We start from the raw sequence: 21,653 nt of genomic DNA on the forward strand, positions 1-21,653 counted from the left end.
AAACACGCCAGCAACTATCGCAAACTAAGCGCGCAATCGCATCTCCACTGCCAACAACCGCACACACTCGCTCACACTCATGCGCATAGAGCGCTCACAGGTGAGTTCGTGCGCTGCGCATGACTCGAACTTGAACTCTAAGCGCGCGTTCGAGCCCAAGTTGCACGCAAACACACACGCACAGCCGCCAAGCGAACCAACTAGTCGACTGATCCGGCCACAGCGTTCGCCTGCTGACCAAAACATTCGATCCCAGTTGCCAGTTCCCGCACGACATTCGAACTGTTTAGAGGTGTTTCTTAACTGTCTTTCGGCAAACTAGTCGTGTGCTTGTAGACGCGGCTGATTCGCATTCAACGAACGCGCGATCGTTGAATAGAGTCTACTGTTCTTCGGTGTGTCTCACGTAAATAACTTCATGATGAGCTTCAGCGGCATTTGACGGTTAAATTTTGTTAGTGATACAACTTCTGTTTTATTGTTGCTACTGTTATTTTGTGATTGAGTGTGTGTGTGTGGCATCCCGCTGGTGCGAAGTCCTTAAAAAGGTTTTTAATTGTGTGTGGCGTGCAGTGCGTGACAATTTTATCACATTGACCGCAGCACTTTGGTGGTGGTAGATGGTGCTCGTCGGCGGCTCAAACTGTTTTATGAGGCTGAAGAGTTGACCCGCGGCTGTGTCAAAGCCGCCAAACAGCAGCGCAATCGCTTTTCGGCGATTAAACACTAAACGTTCGCCGCAGCTTCAGCAGCCAAATACTCGTACACATGATGTCCGCGCTACCGCGTGAGCTTAAGAATGTTATTGGATAATTTATCTCGGCACATTAGCATATTTTGGTAGTAAGCTGTTTTCACCTGCTGTGCATTTGATGGGTTTGCATCAATTCTCGCGCTGCCGCCGCCGACGGCTTGACAAACACGCCATCGGTGAGCTGACGCACCGCTTAGTAGGAGCTTGTATCAAGAAGAGGCAAAAGCCGAAACAAAAATAACAAAAACGCGCTGTGAACGCGCGGAATATGAATAAAATGGGAAACGTAGCAAATATAACATAATAAATAAATTAAATAAATCAACGCATTAAAACGAGATGCATGTGTTCGTATGTATGTACGAGCGCTGGAGAAGAACGCGCCGAACGGATGAGTCGCGATGAGCTCAGTTAGAAACCGCAGCGATCGCTGGCCAGCAATAAATGGCCTGAACTGGTTGCTGGTAGCCGCGCTGAGGGGCCGCAGTAAAGCAGCAACTCTTTTTTATTATTTTATGATTAGTTATGTATGCTTTGTTGTTGCTGACGAAGCGTGAACGCGATTTTGAAGCAGTGAAATGAAATAAATAACCAAATAAAGAGGCACGCCAAATGAGTGCACAATTGCCGAGATCGCGATTGCGAGCGGGCCGAAATGGAGATGCGATGCGCCATAATGTGGTTCGCTGCCACCCAACAGTAGGCTCTAAACACATTCATAACTCCATATAGGCTCGCAGCTGTTCGCTGGGAGTGTTGAACATCACTCAGGCGCGCTGCTGAAAAATAGACCAAATGATTTATGCTAATCCGCGGCGCACAAAGCGTCTGCATGATGCTCAGCGGGCCGTCGCGTCGACTCACTGTAGCGCGCTGCAACAACAACTCGTCACATTCATATGCAGATAGCCGTGTGTTCGGGATTGTTTGGCCGCATTCACTTGCCAGCTTGTCTGCACAGCCTCAATCTTAGTTAGCATAATGACTTAATAACTTTATGCATAGTTGGCCCCACTCGAATTGACACATATACCTTGCGGCCAGTTTGTGGCATGCCACATGATTTGTGAAACGTTGTTGGCCAATGCAAGCGAGTTGCGTGCTCGGCGGTGCGGGCTACTCCCAAATTAACGTGTGAATTTGTAACAGCATTTGCATAACGAACGAAACGGACAGTCCTCGTACATACAAACATATGTGTATAGTATATGACATATCTGTTTTGTTTTGAGTGTGGTTTTCGAAAAAAACTGACTTGAAGCTTTGGCTTTGATTTATAAAGTCAAAGAATACAATTGTATGACATGATGTGGGCAATTAAATTCAGATTTCAGATTTTTACGGCCGTTTGACATATGTATGCATGTAAGATCCGTGTGCTTAATAACAACGATTAAGAAATTAAGAACATGTTATTACCTTTAAATTAAATGTGAGCAAAAAACCGAAAACAGAACAACTTATTGTGGATCGAATTGTAATTATTTTAAAAACAGGAAAATACATACGCCAACTTTGGTACCCTTAACAAGTGCAAAATATTCCATTCCAGAACTTATTTTTGGTCGGTCAGTTCCATGCCGAATTCGGCAAAGATATCGCGCCAAGTGAAAACGTGTGCATACAAATACTTACGCGCTGAAATAGTAACATTCAAGTATGAGTGAAATGAAAGGAAAAAGTGGTTTAGTTTTCGGACTTCACCGATGTTATTTAAGAAACAAGGAACAAATAAAGTGTTGTGGAGCATAAGAAAGCACAAAATACAACAATAAATATAATGTGTTGCCAGTGTTGCAAACTTAAAGAAAATTTTATCTGAGTTGAGTGTTCTATTGACACTCGTTTACTAAAAACCCATATGAAGGAAAAACAAAATATGTGTTTACGATATTAACGGCGTTGATTATATAAAGAAATATAATATTAATGATATTGTAATAAAATTGGAAACTTAATATTTTTGCTTTTAACTGACTTAGCTTAAACTCCGTCACTGTGAATTTATTAGCGTTGGTTAACACAATTACTATTGAAGCAATATCTTGACGTCTTTCAAAATCAATAAATTAGAATATAATGTGTCCATAAAGAAACTGAGTTGGATTCTCTAAAAGGAATTAATGACACCATTTCGGTTTCTCAGCCTACTATCATATTTTAAGCAAAATGCATAGAACTCAACAGTTTTGTTAAGCAATTTCCTCTTAATTTTAAACCTTTTGGCCAGGTTTAATCTTCTTGAGCTGTCACATATACCCACAGGACCAAAAAATCCATTATAGAATGCATTGAAGGATGAAATGGTAATTATAACACATGGTTCGAGACTTATGGCTTGACTTCTGATATAATACATTGTGACAAAAAGTACCCGGAAATTGTAAATAAAACGCAAAATATATTAATATTTATTTGGTCGCCTTCAAAGTAGTCCCAACCAGATGTAATACACTAATGCCAACGATTTTTCCAGTCCAATTTTCATAAGCATTTTTTGGGATGACCTTCAATTCTTTCAGCGAATTTTTTTATCTCTTTAAATTCGGTCATAATCGTGGCTCGATGCGATGCTGAATTATCTTCGCGTAAAATCCATGAAATTTCCGGCCGTTATTAATGGATGTTCTCATGCAAACGCCTCAATACGACCAAATAAAACTTCCAATTGACCGTCTATCCCTCCGGCATAAATTCATGATGCACCAAACCATGAATATCGAAAAAAGCAATGATCATGGCTTAGCGGCTTTGGTGTAATTTTTTTTGGTTTCGGCTCGTTTTTCCTCCTCCATTCCTATGATTGTTGACTTATTTGCATGTCGAAATCATAAACCCATGAAAGAACCTCTTTTTGAAAAAAACTCAGCTTCGAGACGAGAGAAGAGCAAGAATGCGTTTCATACCCAAAATATCCTCTACCATCATTCGAAAAGACTCGCGATAGATGTCAAGCTCTCTTGCCATCTCTCTAATACTTGCTTGACGATTTTCAAGTAGCATACTTTAATATTTTGATCAGTTAATGAGGAGGTCGTACTAATGTTTTTCATATTTAATATTCCTTCGGCGCAATATTCCTTCTTTTCTTAGCTTTTTGCATACTGTAGCTCCACAGTATTGATATCAGTTGACCAATCAAATCAATGATCAATTTTCTAAAGCTAAAATGTAGCGAAAAGCGAAAGATTCGACCAGCTGCAATCTTAAGCAGATTTTCGATATTAGTTTGCTTGAAGTTCTAGAAATTTTGTTATTTTCCATTAATATATTTTTTTAAACCTCCCCATTTTCAAATTGTTATACACAAATCATTAATTAGTTTTTACAGTAAAACTCGCTTAAATGCCTCACCTAAAATTTCATCTTTTTGAGATATTTTAAGCGGGTTTGGTACTTAAAAGAGTCCACTTAAGTCCTTCGATGCAAGTACCAAATTTTGGTTATTTAAACGTTCTCAGTACATAAGCCAGGCGTACTTAAGTAGGTTTTACTGTAGTCGAATTGATACGAAAACGATTGAAAGACCAAACTTAAAGCTGTCTCCGTATATGACGCAAAACATTTTAGCCCCCTAATCTTTCAGCGCTCTAATATCAGCCGAAATCTAAATAATCTTCAGGCAATGCTTCAATAAATACTTTTAAGGCCAAATAGTTTTATTGTAATTTTGAATTATTTCTATGAATAACTTTGTAGCGCTCTAAGAAAGGGAAGTAGGGTAATGAACTTTATTGAATTTTCGATTCGAATTCTATCACTGGGGAAGTTCTCAATAGAGCTCAAAAATTTCGAATCCATCTTGATGTGTAACTTTCAAACTTTCACAGTATTTGTAAAGGAAGTCCCCTTCTTGTTGTGTCAAACGCGCTCTAAAAACAGCAATTGCACGAAAATATCGAATCTGTAATTTAATAATTTTGTGCTGCAGTTACTCTAGTCATTAAATTCAATATAAATTTTCTGTTACTTAAACGCCATTCTTAGACTTTTTTACAAAATTTATCTGAAAAGCTGTATTAGTAACCATATTACTTTTTAAAGATACAACCTTTATATAAGATATTAGAAAAAAATACCGGAAACCCTTGAAAGGCTATATATAAACGAACAGCGGGATGAGCTGAGTCGATTTACCCTCTTTCTTTCGAAGATGCTGCCCGGTTGTAGAAATCACCGATATCGAACAACTATATCATAGAGCGGCCATACAAATCGACCAATCATGTTCAAGTACTTGTATGGAAAATCTTTTTAATTATACATATATCTTCATGACACTTGGCTTTGATTGTTATTTAAGGCATTGGTGTAAAATCTACGAAATTTGAATCACTATAGCATATATCTGTCATACAAACTGAACAATCGAAAAAATCAAGAACATGTATGGAAAACTTTTAAAATTGTTGAGATATCTTCACAAAATTTAGCAAGAGTTACTAACCAAGTAAACAATGCAATCTCCGAAGAAATTCTGTAGGTCGAGACCCTATAACATATAGCTGCCATACATACTGACCTACATATTATATATTTATGATTGGTACCAAAGCTGCTTGCTTTTCTGTTATGTTTTTGAAAGAATTTTTAGTTATCATAGAATAGTTTTCATATATTTTTTAATAAAATATTTTTCTTTTTGGAAAAATTTAGAAATAGCTTGAGATCGTAAGCCAAGTGAGGGAGTGCTTCTTCGAAAATATAACACCATAAATATTTATACTCAATGTTGTAAAAAGTACAATAATAATAATAACAAACAAGTTTTTCTACAAAAATTATAATTCTGAAAAATATAAATAATTTGCAGTTATAAATGCACACACTTGCGGCGCATTGTCAAAATACAAAGAAACATTCATATATCAAGCCACATTTAATATGAGCACATAAACAATTTGTAAGAAGACACACGCGTGCAATTTCCAACTAAAAGCCAGCACTTAAACGCTTCCACATAAATAACTAATACTGTTGCCGTTTAAAGTGCAAGCCAAGCGCCGCGATAGCGAACTGATATACTGAAGCTGCAGGTGCAGAAATAAAAACAAAAAAAAACTAAAAGCGAAAATATAATCAGCAACGAATCTCGCACCTTACCGGACGCGGCCAACTGCGAACACACAAGTTTTGTTGTTATTGTAGGTTTTTGTTTTTGTACAACTGTTGTTGTTGCGAATTTCACGCATGAATCTTGCGCGCATTGCTTGCTGCCCATGCGCTGTGCGTGAATTCTAACAACTTCCAATTTTACCAGCAATATTTGCAACAACTACAACACCAACGATCAGCGAACAAGCAGCATTTCCTTGTGCGCGCAATCAACGCAACAACAGTGGGCCGGCCACTCCAATTAGCGTCCGAATGCCCAACTTAACGCCGCCATTCGACACCCAAACGCCAAACTGTGAAATCCGAAGCGTTTAGCTATCTCACATTCGCCGGGAAATGCGATCAACACACGAGTACTATATGCTTAAAGTAATAATAGAAAAATCATAATAGAAAAATCATAAGCGCTTACAAATATATTCCATTTTACATAAGAAAATAATTTGAAATTTGTTTAAAAAGTGCCCATGAATTGAGTGAGCGCGCAGTGCGTCAGTGCCGTGGTTGTTGTTGTGCTTATGTGTAGTGATACGATGCGATTGCCAGACGCACACACAAAAACGCTGCGAAGAAATGTGGAAAAATCGTAACAAGCTCTTAATATTTCTGCTTTGGATCATGGAAATAAGGTGAGTGACATTGAAAGTAGACATTTGACTATATACCATAAATATGAATGTATGTATACTTAGCACACCAGATGTTATGTGTTTGCGTGCGTGAAGTCAAGATTTGAGCTACCACGGAGTAGTACACCAAGGTTATTAGCTCATTGGCTCGGTTCACGCGAAAACTGAAGTTGCACTTGTGCAATTTAAGATTTAAGCTGATTAATTTAGCAAAGGTATTACTAGCACTAAATTGATTGCTTGATTATCGACTTTTCGGCAAGAATGCTGTGCTCTGCTGAAATCTGTTACAAGGACATTCTGTGTCATAAAATGTATACTTATGTGAATTAAGTCTTCAAATCGCCACTTAGCCGCTCATTAAGCCCGAGCGCTGCTCTCTTGTCCAAATATTTGCACGAGAAGGCGAAGGTATACCGTTGAATTCAATGCCAGCTAATTTGCAGATACCATATTAAAGTGGCATAATCGCTTACTACTCAATTTAGACCAGTTATACCAGTACCAAAGTTTTAGCAAAACGAACACGCACATCAGTTAACGCTCGTTCCATCGACTGCGGTATTCGCCATTCCAATGCGCAGAGGACCATAAATCTTCTGCAGAACCTTTCTAACGAAAACTCATAACGTCGACTCAACAGATGTTGTCATCGTCCATGCCACTGCACCATGTAGCATGACGGGAATAATGAGGGACTTACAGAGTTTCGTCTTTGATCGTCGGGAGAGGACTTTATTTCTCAATTGCTTTCTCAGTCCGAAGCAGCACCTGTTGACAGGAGTTACTCTGGGTTGGATTTCGAGGCTGACGTTGTTGTTGTTAACACAGGTTCCATGGTAAACAAAATTATCTACGATTTTGAAGTTATGACTGTCCACAGTGACGTGGGAGCCAAGTCGCGAGTGCGACGACTGTTTGTTTGAGGATAGAACCAGTTTCGTTTTGTCCTAATTCACCGCCAGACCCATTTGCTCGCTTCCTTATACAGTCTGAAAAAGCAGAACTAATTTAATAATATACGGATATCTAAGTTCTTTAATAACCTTTGGTATTAGTATGAGGTTTAGTCCTAAAGGTAGACTATTAATTTTTATTAAAAATTAAACATGTAGTGGCAATATATATTAACTTCAGAGAGGAGGAATATTAAGTGCAAAGAAGTTTTGTGATCAAATTTTTTACAGTCCTTGAAGCAATACTCTCTAACGGTTAACGATTCGTACCGGCAATTGTAGCCATAGCCATATAAGACCTTCGGCATGGATACACTAAAATTCAACACTACTTCTATTGCAATAGGTTGCTTTTATATTTACAGACTTGCGAGGAATTTGTGAGCGGGGCGAAGCCAATGGAGAAAATAGATATTGAGCTTTTTTTCAAGAGGATGTGGCTAGCATCAAAATAACGGTATATGTACTGTTCCGAAGTGTAACTTCCTTCAGAAATCTGTGTATTTTTTCCGGTAGCCGAGCGGCTATACTGACTCCGAGCTTGCTGTCTGTGCGCTCAAACCTAGTCAGTGAGTGCTTAACCTCCTTTTCAATAGCAGAAAGCTACTTCCATGTTAGATTTGTGTGGGTTGCCGGTCCCAGCGGAGTCCTCAAAAACCTAATACCCCAATTTTATCCGATTGGAACTGGAACTTGTAAGGCGCAAGATGCTTCTGGTCCAGAGTGAGGTTCTCTGAAATATTTGTTTTTAGTAAAGCTTCAATGCAGTTTTAAATGTTCTGACTGGACACTGTCCGATAAGTTCACACGCGTGGCTACATTTTTTTGGGGAATTGTATGGTGGAAGGCGAGGTGGAATCATACTGTCACTTTCTTTTCTATTGTACTGCTTTTGCCAGACTGAGTTTGAAATATAGTATCTCGTTTATTGAATCTATCAGCGTGGTTGGGATTGATATTACCTGCCTTAACAGATTTATGGTGAGTTCAAGACGTTTCGTCGATTAATGAGGATCTGTTGATCTACATACGTATACAGGTTTATGGGTAACTAAAATGACAAACATCTGTCTATGTGCGATCTATTGATTATGAATCCTATGGCCCATGCGAATCTATCTTTGTGATCGCATAATCTTTGTTAATCTCAGTTTTATTTGTGAAAAGTGTTGGCTGTGTTTGTTCGAGGTTTTAAAAAATATTTCGTATCATTTGAAAGCTTCAAAATAGGACTTCTATTACAATTCCTAACACTGTGTTAGGAAAAATTAATCTGAGCTAGGAGCTCTAGTAGCGAGGAGGTAAAAATTGCTGCCAGAATGTCTGACTGACTGTTCACGCAAATGGCTGCTTCTGTATTTTCCCGAAGTGGTTCGTAATACAGCTTTCTAAGTTGCTTGCGCAGCTTTGCAGATGAAAAATGAGACAGATGTGGGACACCTCACGTTTTTGCTTTAAAGTAAACATATTGTATAATTGTAACTTTCTTAAGAAACACAAATCTTATAAGAAAATAAAAATAACTGTATTTTGGTCTTCAACTCATTTTTGGCTTATAAAACTATGTCTCCGGAACGATGCTAATGAGGTGATTTAATGGCGCTAATTTATTCGAAATGTTTAAAATTAAAACTCAAATAAATATAATGTTGGCAGCAAGCACTAATTTGCATACTAAATAACAGTACATCGCATGCGTTGTCGTCAAAATCAATTAAGTTTGATTTATTACATTTTTAGCAAATCATCAGCTCGTCAGCCAATTTGTGTTCGGCAACATGTTTATGAGCACATGAATTTCCATAATATTTGTTAACATAAAACGAAAAATGAACAAACGAAAAACAAAAAAACTAACACAACTAAATATAACTACAACAAAAATGCGCATTTTCAACGCCCAAACACCGAAAACCGATTCGGCGGCCTGAGCTCGAACTCGGCGCGATTGTCGCTTGTTGCTTTGTCAATGGCGTTGCCGCAATCACGTCCACCCCCACTGTCGCGCCATTCACATCACTCACTTGCTGCCTAGACGCTGTGTCTGTACATCCGACATTCGACAAGCCTCAGCGACTCGTGTACCGAAATGTTGAGCGTATAAAAATGAAACATCGAAAAAGGTAAAACCTCATTAAAATATCCAATTAAGCTGGCCAACAAGCAATAATTTAAGTAAATTTCTATTTCCAACGAAAAATCAATTTTCCACCATTACCACATCAAAAACCTGCCATTCATCCATCGCTCCATCGCAACAATCGACCGACCGGCCGACTGCCGTTCAGCAGCCGACAAGGCAGCCTCTCAGCCTACAATTCCGCCAACGAAGCCGCGCTTGTCGCACAGCCGAAAAGGTAAACAAGCGCACGGCGGCAAGGGCTTGCATTTTTCTAGTATTGATGCCTCTGCGAGCTTCGGATAGTTGGACGGACCTGCAGTCATCCATCATAATGTTTGCGTGTTTGTTTGCGTCGCACGTCAGTTTGTACGCCTGTCAGCTTGTCGATTTAGCTATTCATCTGTTCATTGCATTTGTCGCGTGAGTGCTTGAATGCCCTCTGACGATCTGATGTGCTGACGGCCGGTGAATGGCAGTTTACCAGCGCTTCGACAAGGCACAAGCTCTACGTGTGTACCTTTCGCTGAACTACACACGCTTACAATCCTTCGAGCAGGCATTCCACTATCTAATTGCCCGCCAAAGCCATTCAATACGGCAATTGAAATAAAAGTGCTCCGCATCTGCATGACAATTCAACAATAAGCCATTATGTCAATTAGATCGATGGGTGAGAACTGAAGAGCGGAATAGGCATAGTTCGGCGGAAATAATTGAAAGGCTTAACATTTAAAACACCAGCTAGGAAAAACTCTTCCAAAGTGTGCCTGGGTCTGTAAGAAAATTACTGTTATGATTAATAACAATTAATAAACGATTGAGACTTTTAGTCGGTCAGCCTTCCCAAGAAGCTTTCGTTACTCTTTTAGCAGTTATTAATAACAATCGCAATCGAATAGTAGATCCCTGTATTTATCAGATGAAGTTCAGCTAGTCCTTTAGCGAAGGTGCAATCGCCAATTATTGTATTAAAAAAAAAACTGTTTTTTCTCAGATAAAAAAGAAAGTATATGAGCGGCTGAAGGTCATGAGAGTCACTACAGCTCTAGACCTCCATCAAACAGTTTTATCAAAGGTTAGCAATAAGGTTCTCACATAGGTATACACTTGTCCTCTAGGTAACATTAGCCAGTTTTGAAAGTGACAAGTGATTACTGTGTATTTGCTGCTACTATCGTCTCTCTAAATTGTTTTAATTTGCAAATGCATTCATTCAGTTTTTCAAGTTCATACTTCTCATATTACTTTAAATACACTTGACCTTGAAGTCGTAAGAGAGACAGATTTAGTTTTATTAGTATTTTCCACTTCGGCAAGGCTTTTTCAGTGGCGCGTATATTCTAAGTCAGTGCGCAGTAGTATTTTTCATATAATTTGAGTTCTCGGTAGGCAACAAAAAAGCAGACTAGTTGGTTAGGTTATGAGCCCCATTAGACGTATCCGTGGAAGATATAATACCTGGCCCGCTGGAACGATCAAGAGACTGTGCAGTACACAATTTGATCACATATGTATGTAGCTCAGAATGAATCAATATCCGTAACCAACTGGAAGATTGTTCATTTGGAGAAGAAGCATTAAAAATGAAAAAGCTCTATAAAGATTATTGTGGCAAATATAAACTTGAAGGAAGTAACGAAACGGTTCCACTTTTTTTTTGTGAGTGCCCAGCTCTAGCACAAACCCGACATAAAACTCTTGAAATCCATTAGGCACTAAAGCCTTAATGTCTTTCTGCAAATAGCATAAAGTAAATAGTTTCATTTCAAAGATCAAATGATTTGAACACAACGATAAAACGAGATTGCAAAAATTGGAAGGCTTTAGAAGGAATAGTGTCTCAGTGTGTCGCTTCTCAGGCTAATTGAGTTCGAAGGGACTGCTTTTATACCTACCTACTAACCTATCTCTGGTATCAGCGATAGTCGTGGCAGATAGAGTGTTAAGCCAATTAGCTGGTCAAATTAGCAAAATAATGTAATTTTCTCAGGTTTATCCATCGGTTTACCTTTACTGATCTTCCTCAAAACTTATCAATAATTGAGATCGGTAAGTGGAAAGAGTGATTTTTCATAGGAGACTTATCAGACGTTCGTCAGCAAAATAATGTCTTATTAGAATATTAATATAAACTATATATATATACGTACAAATAGAAAAAATATTACCAGATTCTTTTTCTTCTTTATTGGCATAGACATCGCTTGCGCGGTTATAGTCGAGTTTACAACCGCGCGGCCGTCGACCAACTCATAAGATGTTGTCATCGCCCAAGTCTCTGCATCATAAAGCAGGACGGAGATGATGAGTGACTTGTAGAATTTGATCTTTGTTCTCCGCGAGAGGACTTTACTTCCCAATTGCTTGCGTTAAATTTCGAGGCTGACATGGTTGTTGTTGTAACTAGTATTAACACCAACAATCATGTCAGCCAAGATAAACGAAATTATCAACGACTTCCAAGTTATGGCTGTCAAAAGTGCCGTGAAAGCCAAGTCGTGTGTGCGACGACTGTTTTGTTTGATGACAGAAGATATTTCGTCTTGCCCTAGTTCACTACCCATTTGTTTCGCTTCCTTATCCAGTCTGTAGAAAGCTGAACTAACGCAGCGGTTGTTGAGGCCAATATTATCAATATCATCGACGTACTTCGGCAGCTGCACACTCTTCTAGAAGATTTACATTCTCTATTCAGGTCTTTAACTCGAATCCAGGAGTAGATTGAAGAAGTCGCACTAGGGAGTCGCCTTGTCTGAAATCTCGTTTGGTATCGAAAGGCTTGGAGATGTATTTCCCGATCCTGATGGAGCTTTTGGTATTGCTTAACCTCAGTTTACACAGGTAGTTTTGAGGGAATACAAAATTCGGATATAGCGATCCTCTTTTTCAAGGCTTGGCGTATGGTGAATATCTGGTCAGTTGTTGATGTTCCAGTCCTAAAGCAACACTGATGAGGTACAATCAGTTTGTTGACGGTGCGCTTCCGTTTTACCAGCTTTTCTGGGTCTTTCGCTGCCCTAGGTGCAACTTTCGTGCAAAATTTATTCAAATGGTCGCTGTCTACTCATGAGAATATTAGACTTAAGACCATACTAAGAATTTTTCCGTTGCAGGGTCACAATACTTTAAAGATATTTAAGATTTCTTGCAATAGAACATAACCAATAAAAAAATACACGCCAATAAAAAGTAAAGACTGCCTTCTAACAATAAGTTTCGGAAAAATATTTTGTAAATTTTTTAAAGTTTTCTTTGAATTAATTTAACTGTCCAGAATTTCATAAACAACGCATATAACATTTGGCTGCAAGTGAAGTAAAAACGAATTCAAAACTGCTTTGTGGAAAAGACTTGGCTACATCGATGTAATTACCACACTTGCCTGAACTCCTTGCGCTGAGAATTCCGCGCACAAGGCTGACACACGGCTAACATCAGACACAAGGGCACAGACATAGCGATCAAGATCACTGGCGACAGCGGTCACGACAGCAGCCGCGATGACGCGCGAAGGCGACAGCGCCAGCGCCGACTGATGGCGTTGAATGTTGAAATCGTTGGTGATGATGGAAATGCTAAATGGCTATATCTTAAATGGGGAGCAAGTTGCCTTTTAAGCAGCAGAAATATGTATTTATGAAAAACTCTTTGTTTTCTCTTTAAGCAAGACTTTGGGTAGAGGATGAATAAGGAATGAAGACTATATATTACGGGAACATAGAATTACTAGAAAAGCGCCAGCAAAAAGTCTGTAATACTTGTAACAATAACAACAATAACGAGGCCAATTTGACCGTAGCGGCTGAGGTAAAAGGAACGGTTCTACCAGAGTCAGTGGGTAGCACTAACTAGACAACGTGCTGTTTTAAAAATAGCGTAGACAGAGAAAGGCCCTCAACCGGTGTTCTTTTACTTCTTTATGTCTTTTATCAGTTCGCCGCTCTACTATTCAGCTTACTCGCTAGATGCGGTACACGGCAGTTGGCGTCTTGTCGTGTCCAAATGTCGGCGAATGTCGTCCAACTGTTCGTCAACTCGTCAGGCAGCCGTCCAACCAGTCACTTGGACATTTAAGGCATTTGGTAGCCGGAGCAACAGCCGAAAAGGCTGCATGGAATGCAGGGCAACTGTTCGAGGTTCGGTGCCTTTAAGCTGTGGCACAAACAGCCTTTGCTTGCTGCCCAACAATGGACACATGCGCAGTTTGTTGTTGCAGTTTATTCGCTTTATTATTGTTGTTGCTATCAGGAAATGTCTTCGTTGGATGCACAATTCATCTTTCTTTTCTTCTCCGTTGCTCCGTCGCACTAACAATGCTCGTAAAATTGCTATGCCACGTACAATAAAACAACAACAATAACAATACATTAATAATACATAGTTGTAACAACTGCAAATCAGCAATATTGGCAACTCGGCGCAGCTGCAGTCGCATGTACTATGCAATTTCGCTCAGCCAGCCGCTCGGCGATCGCATGCAATCGCTTGATAGCGAGGCGAATCGAAAGCTCATTGCTGGCTGCCGTGGCTGTGGCTGGTGCTATGAATGGGCGGGTAATAAAGATGAGGAGCAGCAGCGTTGCAGCTTCCATGGTGGTGCATGTCCACTGCTCAGATATGCCAATAATGAGCTCCTAAGAAACTATATATGCATCTTTGCTTTGTTGTTTTGTTGCTTACGAAGCTGTCGTTCGTTAGTTACGTACTTTTACTCGTTAAGCAAATATCCGCATTACAATGTGGACACGACCTTCCGTAAGAGTGTTGAAGCAACAAATTGAATGTTACTGAATTGGTCATAAAAATATGGTCACCGGTAATGTTAGTTTTGGTCCCATGAAGATAAACTCTCCCCGTTTTAGCGAATATGAAACTTTTTCGTTATAATAAGGGTACTTTTAGTACTCTCACATGATGAAAGTTGAATATGGCCAAAAATTTTCAAAACAGTTTTACTGAAACCTGGAAACTGTCTTTCTATAGTGGTTGAGATATTGGGTGGAACCAGAGTGAAGAAGCCCTTAAAAACAACAACATTTATGTTCTTACAGCGTTAAAAAAAGTTTATAGCCCTTATTGTAAAGATAAATGGATAACAAATCCTCAAAATCTTATTAAGATACGAGATAAAATGAGAATATGTCTCCTTAATTAATATCTTATTAAAGCCTAGCAAAGACAGTCTCACCGCAATTGATGTTCGGACTGGACACTGGATAGGTTCATCCGCGGGACACTCTTTGCCTAACCTGTGTGGTCACTTTCTTCTAATTTGCCCTGGTTTTACTAGACTGAGATTGACATATTTCAGTAGATACACTTTCGGCGAACCTAGCGAATGGAATGGATATTAACTGCTTTAAGATATTTTTGGTAAGTTCTAAATAGCTGGGTCAAACGATGAGGATTTGGTGATTCACTTTTAGGAGCTTATGGGTAACGCAGAGACAAACATCTTTCCAAGTGATTTCTATATCGATTAGGATCAGCCCCATGACCTAACCTGAGCTATCTTATTAAAGTGTGAACAAAAATATTCAAATTCTTTAAACAATTCCCATGAACAGGGACACTTAGGTACAATCCAACAAGTGTTTATGTCTCGAATCGAGTATTGCTTTCAAATTGAAGAATATCGAAAGACGATAATAATATCAGCAACTTATTGGCCAAGTCTGAGCAAATGAAAATTATATAATAATTCACTTAAAAAAATTCAAGACCTTATTTTAACTCAGCTTCGGTCGAAGCGGACCGGGACAACTATCCGTTTAGTATTAACAAAGTAATATACTTTTTTGGTCTACAGGTGTCGCAGACACTTTAATTCTTTAATCTTTCACGTTTTTAAAGAAACCCAAGAAGGATTTTGTTATTTGTTGTAAATGCCGTATATCCAAAAATACATATGTTTTACGAAGCGCAATTGGCGTGGGAAAGTTATGTGAAACACATGCATGATTATTTGGAAATGCATGCACGCTTTATACTTATATATTTATTTAGAGTTGGAGTAATATTAGGGTGGGTACAAATATTTATTTTTTATTCCCTAGCAAAGGCAAACAATGCTACAACCTCGTTTCGCGTGATGGCCAGAAGTATCTTGGGAAACAGGACAGCAGTGGGGAGTGTCGGCCGGAACAAGCGACTTCATTTCTACTGCGCACCAGGTCACAAGGCATCGAGGGTAATGAAACAGTGGACAAGGTTGACAAGAGTTTCTACCTGGTTTCAAAATTGCAAAAGTTATAAGTAAAGTGGCAGATAAGAAATAGACAAAGTTCCTACTGGCACTCGAAAGCCACAGTAACGGCACTTTATCTGATATCGCTAAGGACCAAAACTGGTCTATGCTTACCAGACTAACCCAATTCGCTAAACCTTTTGAATGCGCCTCGACCTCGAAAAGCTTTCCTGTCATATTTTTAATGTAAGAAAACTGAACTGAATTGGAATACAGTGAAGAAAAGAGTAGGAGAGCGATGACAATTCCACCCAGGCCCGACTTCTTAGAGGGGCCCGGTATCTTGCAACAATATTTTAAAGATATTTTCGCCAACAATTGATTTCCTCACTAAGCCCCTGTGGAAAAAATATGGTGCTGTCGCCGAATTCTCAAAGACGCCAATTCTGAGAATAACGCTCTTCTTGGAACTATAGAAGGGTACGGAAACTGATTATTGCTCTATAGAAAGATGAGATCAAAACCATTCAAGTAATTCCCATAAGATTCTGCCCCACCTTAGTGCGCCTTTACAAGTATGTACGGCCACTAAGCGAGTACTGGGAAAAGCTTCAATCATTCCAAAGTCGTAAACAATAATTCAGCAGCAACGCCGAGGTCGGACTAAATGCCTCATTTCGGGCTTTTAGTGTGCGGCCTACAATTTATCTGATGCGCATAAATGAGTGATTCCTTCAAAATGCACGAACAGAAATGCATAAAAACCAATTTACACCGAGCTGGAGTATTTCTGTTACGTTGCTGTTGCTTTAGTTATTGTTATTGTTGTTGCTGTTGCAACCGAAATCGGTAAGTTATGCGCATATTTACTCGTACTAACCTTAAAGAGGCGCTGGCAACAAGCAAAAAGTGGCAGCTTGGAGCTAAGCGCATTTGAAGATACCAGCCTTTTCAGACTCTCACACACACATACATATACACTCAAGTTTACTCACACCGTATTCCGATGCAACATTCCTCGAAAGTTCACACAGCACAAAGCTATACGTTTTTTGTATGCATGACTGTGTGTGTTCCCATCGCGCCTTTCTTGTTGGAGTTTTCCTTTCTGGGCAGCTTCACTTTTCCACTGGGACTTCGTGGTCTCGTCTTTTGTTCAGCTATTTCTGTGCAATATGACCATTTAATCGCGAACAAGCCGTTCGTACAAACACGAAGAAATGAAGCAATGAACAACAGCGCTACAGCTGTTGCTGCCACAACTGCCACAATTGATGACTGCACGGCGGTAATGCGCTGGTTATGTTTTCAGTGTTGTTGTTGTTGTCGATTGTATTTTTGTTGCCAAGCATTTGCCGATTTGTAGTCAGTGATATTTATCACACCGCTGGTTGCTGCGCATGCGCCTTCTGCGTCCGTTGTGGCATGTTGTCGTTGCCGTCATTGTTGCAACAACAGAAAAGGCATGTAATTCAAATGAAAATGCTTGTACTCACAACTCAAAGCCGATCAGTGCAGCGCAGCACAGGAATCAGCGTCGTCGTCGATAACGAATAGCCGTAAAAACGATTGGTATACTAATGTTTTGTAAGGCGAAGCGATCGATGCGCCGAATTCCAACAGTCGGACGCTCAGCTGCGAGCGTTATTGCAATTATAAAGCAAACAAAAGTGTAAACGCCAAACAAACAGGCAACAAACAAGCGTAATAATGGATTTTAGAAGTTAAACATTTTTAGTGGAATGATAAAGTGCTCCAACGGATTTTATCATTGCCATGGACTTCCTTCTTTTTGCCGCCGACGGAGTGCACTGCGCAAAAAGGCAGACCAATTTAGTAGTTTTGAAACATTTTTGTACACATTTGACAGCTTAAAAAGGCCTTGGTTTAAGAAATAGGGGGTAGTGACTGTATAATTTTCAAAAACGTGAGAGATCGACCAAGTCTTCACTTCCAGAACAGAAAACACAGGTTGTTATAAGGTTAAGAGAAAGTCTCCATTAAATATTTTTATTGTCTTATTAAATTCTACAACATCTCTAGAATATTGTTCCAAATTTTTATTTTTTTTATTGATCCGAGTAATAGTTAATAGTTATAGTTGAGAACTTATACGCTCGAGGCTAGCTTGGCTAAGTGCGCCGTCTTTAAACATGTTTTTATCGAAACAGATTTCTCGAGGACGTCTTAACCGATCTTCAAAAAATTTTACGCACGTCTTTGATACAATTCATAAACACTTGGATGAATGGAATTTTTCGATTACAACTGTTTACAAAAAAGAAATGTCGCTAAATTTTCACTAAACTTTTAATTTCTGTTTTGTAAAAATGTCTGCCAAAAATCCAACTTTCAGTTTTCTTTCTTTCGACAATGGCAGCAATGGCCGAGTTTAAAATATTTTTTCCAATAATTTCAGAATTCTTTTGTAAATAGTGTATGTTTGTAACAATAAAAATTCTAATAAAATAATTCATTTTTTTTATTAAACAAAATATTTGAAAAAGACTGGTTTTTACCCATGTAAGCCCTTAACTTGAACGCACCATACTTTCACTAATCTCAAAAACGAATTCGTAGTAAATGTATTCTTTTAATTCAGATATTTAACATTATTAGGTTAGGTTAGTTTGTCGATCCTAACAGGAATCTCAATTGAAGCTTTGAACGGCGGTCCGTTGTGGCACTTAAAACTCCTAAGTAATTAATCATGGAACCATCACAAATCGACAAAGCGCTTTGAATCTATAACACATACATATCGCTCATTTGCTGCAAGACCGGCATAAGTCAAAAAAATCGATTCTCCAGAAAACGCGTTTAAAGTTTTCAACTGACTACAACCTTACACGGTGACTCCAACCTTACACCTCTTCTCAAGCGGAGCATATGAGAGGTATTCATACGAATTTTCACTCAACATGAAGTATGATATAACGAACAATTCTGCACCATTAACTCAAAAATCACGTTTTTTGATCTATGCCGGTCTTGTGACGAAAGCAGGCCGCCATAGTATGCACCGTGTTTCATAACATTTGTCTTTCGAATCTTTGCATTCGGGGGCTGAAACTCAATAATTTTACGAACTACATCATTTTCAATACATAAAAAGCAGGAAAATAAAACTATTTGAAAAACATGCCGTCGCTTTATTGTGACAAAAAAGTACCCATGAATTGTAATTAAAACAAAAAATATTTATTTATTCACAATTTTTTATTTTGCCTGCTTCATAGTAATCTCCACCAGATGTTACACACTTATGCCAGCGTTTTTTCTAGTCTTCGAAACACTTTTCATAAGCATTTTTTGAGATGGCCTTCAGCTCGTTCAGCGAATTTTGTTTTATCTCTTCGATCGACTGAAAACTGGTTCCATTCAGATGATTGTTGGCTTTTTTGCTTGTCAAACTCCAAAACCCATGTCCCATCGGTAGTTATAATGTTCTTCATGAATGTGGAATCGGAATTCGCAAGATCAAGCTATCGAAAGAGTCCTGTTAACCGTAATCTTTTTGAAAAAAATTCAGTTTCATCCGAACGAGTTGGGCAGGAACGCGTTTTATACCCAAAATATCCACTAAAACCATTCGAACGGTCTCGAGAGACTACTTCGGACTATGTAGGCAATTGAGATGTAAAGTCCTCTCTCGAAGAACAAAAACAAACTCTGTAAGTCATTCTACCATATTCACGTGTTTCCATCGACCCAGCAATGTACACCTCGTTTTTCTTCGCAATACTTGAATTACGCCTCACTTTCGAGAGTGTACTCCATTTCCCATTCGAAATCTTTCACTCGTCGTTTGTTTTGCAGCGGCAGCTGAATGCGAGATAAAAGTATCTAATAAAAACATAGATTTAAGGCATAAACACCGCGCATACTTTCCATGATCCATAAAGATACAGCGCGCGCGCACACACACACAAACACATGCAGCCGGCTTGCAGCCGCGCCACTTTGTTGTGCTTTGTTACTTAAATATACGGATTTTTATGTTGGCATGTCCGCTATTAGACAACAAGACAGGCGCGATCGCCCCAGTCAGTTCGGCTTCCATGAGCGGCTGCGCTAGTTAGTAATTACCGACCAATGCGACCGGCATCGAGATACACCCCACAGCAGCAGGCGATCGCCGCTCATTGAGCCATAACAGCAACCCAAACGCTTGCGTGCCGTTCATGAGCGCAATTGTTCGTGGTGGTGGTTAGTTGGTTGTTGTTGTCGTTGTGGTCAGTAGTGCTCTTAGGCGCGGACACACCGTGCTTTCGTTTACGCGCGCAGCTGAGGACGCCAATTGACGCTGCGGTGGGCCGGACGCTGCAATGCTGCGCACATTCTTCCATGGCTTTGAGTCCCCAGCCTCACCTGGCTACATACTCGTCATACTCATATGTATGTATGTGTGTAAATACGTGAGTGTGGCGATCGACGGTAATTGCTGGTCGTGGGATTTCTACCTGCCATTATTGGCACATGTTCCGTGCGCGTATACGACTGTAATAGGCCGTCGTGTTTGTTGTTATTGGCGAGCGTTGTGCAGTTGTAATGTGCAGCAGAATTATGTGATTGTTTTCGGTGTTGTTGTTGATGGCTGTTACACGCATTAAAATTATATTTGAAGACTGCAACACACCGTTAATGACATGCTCATGTGCAGAAGTGGCATCCCCCTTCAGAGTGCACTGGCCCGTGAAGGAGAACGCGCGAAAACGCGCCTGCGCACTTCAACTTGCCAGATAATAGTCATATTTTTTATGGATATTAGCCACTCCACTTGAACGTTAAGATTTCTAGCTTGTTTTCAACGGCCGCTGCTTGCCACTTAATGTGCGCGCGGGCACGCGTACTGTCAGCCAGTTGACGCCAGTGGTTTGCACGGACGGACGGCAGCTGCGCGGCCAAGCTGCGAGTGTCGTGCTTAATTGGTATATGAAACAGTCGTCAGCGGCGATCGCGTAAATTACGTGAGCCTCTCTTAATCCATATTTAATGATCGCTACTCGCTGAACGCCTCAATTCCAGCAACAGCTGGCACTCGGGCAGACGGGCAGACGGCGCAATGTCATTTACGTATGACTTAATTTAATGCTTGTAAACGCGTTATGATCACGGCAATTAAATTGTTGAAATTCTGGTTTCGATGTCCATTCATTCGGCGACGTGAAATTTGAAGTGCCCTTTGGGGTTATGTGCGTATTTGATGCGTCTGCGCTAAGTGCTTTATTTGTTTGCCTAATGGCCTCATTGAGTTGAATAAGTACATACAAACGTATGTATGTCTATTTGATGTGGGTGAATTTGTGTGTGTGAACACTTATGTATGAAATTGGAAGCTTTCAGTTATATTTGATGGAGCGTTTTGTTTATATAAGAACATTTACAATAAATTGGGTCCAAATTACCTACGTCGCTGTATTCACATACATCGGTGTGTATGTATGCACGTGTATGCACGAGAAGTTCAATGAAATTAACAGTCTATTAAAAAGTTATCTCATTCTCATGAAGTCTGATTTCGGCTTTAAGTAATTTATAACACAAAAAAAATTACACAGAACTGAATCATAAATTAGATCAATCAATTTCTATAAGCTCAACCAAATATAATTACATATAAATATACAAAATATACTTTAGAGCGGGTCGATTTTTAGGGAGCTAAATATGAATAATCGGTTGTATGGGTGATACATGTAATTGGCTGTGTTCGGTCGGATTTTATTCGGATATCTCAAAAACTGAAGAAACATTTTTATAATCCCCAAAAAATAAACTTTGTCTTAAAAATCGTTGGTTTAAAAAAAATTGTTGGCCCATTGCTTCTTAGGCAAAGTTGCTCAATATGACCCGTGGACGATTGCCCGCATTTGCGGCCGCTTTAATA

At 39.5% G+C, this 21,653-nt stretch overlaps 1 protein-coding gene across 2 annotated transcripts in view; it reads left to right on the plus strand.

The window, feature by feature from the left end:
• Positions 1-271: 271 nt before the first annotated feature.
• The window catches only part of LOC105227682 (protein Wnt-2), a 43,116-nt gene continuing 21,734 nt past the window's right edge, over positions 272-21,653 (plus strand). The window contains exons 1-2 of one of the 2 annotated variants that reach the window (XM_011207161.4): positions 272-454; positions 5,568-6,498. In XM_011207161.4, the coding sequence (XP_011205463.1) occupies positions 6,443-6,498 (56 nt within the window). In that variant the 5' untranslated portion in view covers positions 272-454; positions 5,568-6,442. The remainder of the gene's footprint in view (positions 455-5,567; positions 6,499-21,653) is intronic. The other variant, XM_019990847.3, reaches the window with a different exon arrangement.

Source organism: Bactrocera dorsalis, chromosome 3 (assembly GCF_023373825.1).
Source record: "Bactrocera dorsalis isolate Fly_Bdor chromosome 3, ASM2337382v1, whole genome shotgun sequence".
Classification (NCBI taxonomy): Eukaryota; Metazoa; Arthropoda; class Insecta; order Diptera; family Tephritidae; genus Bactrocera; species Bactrocera dorsalis.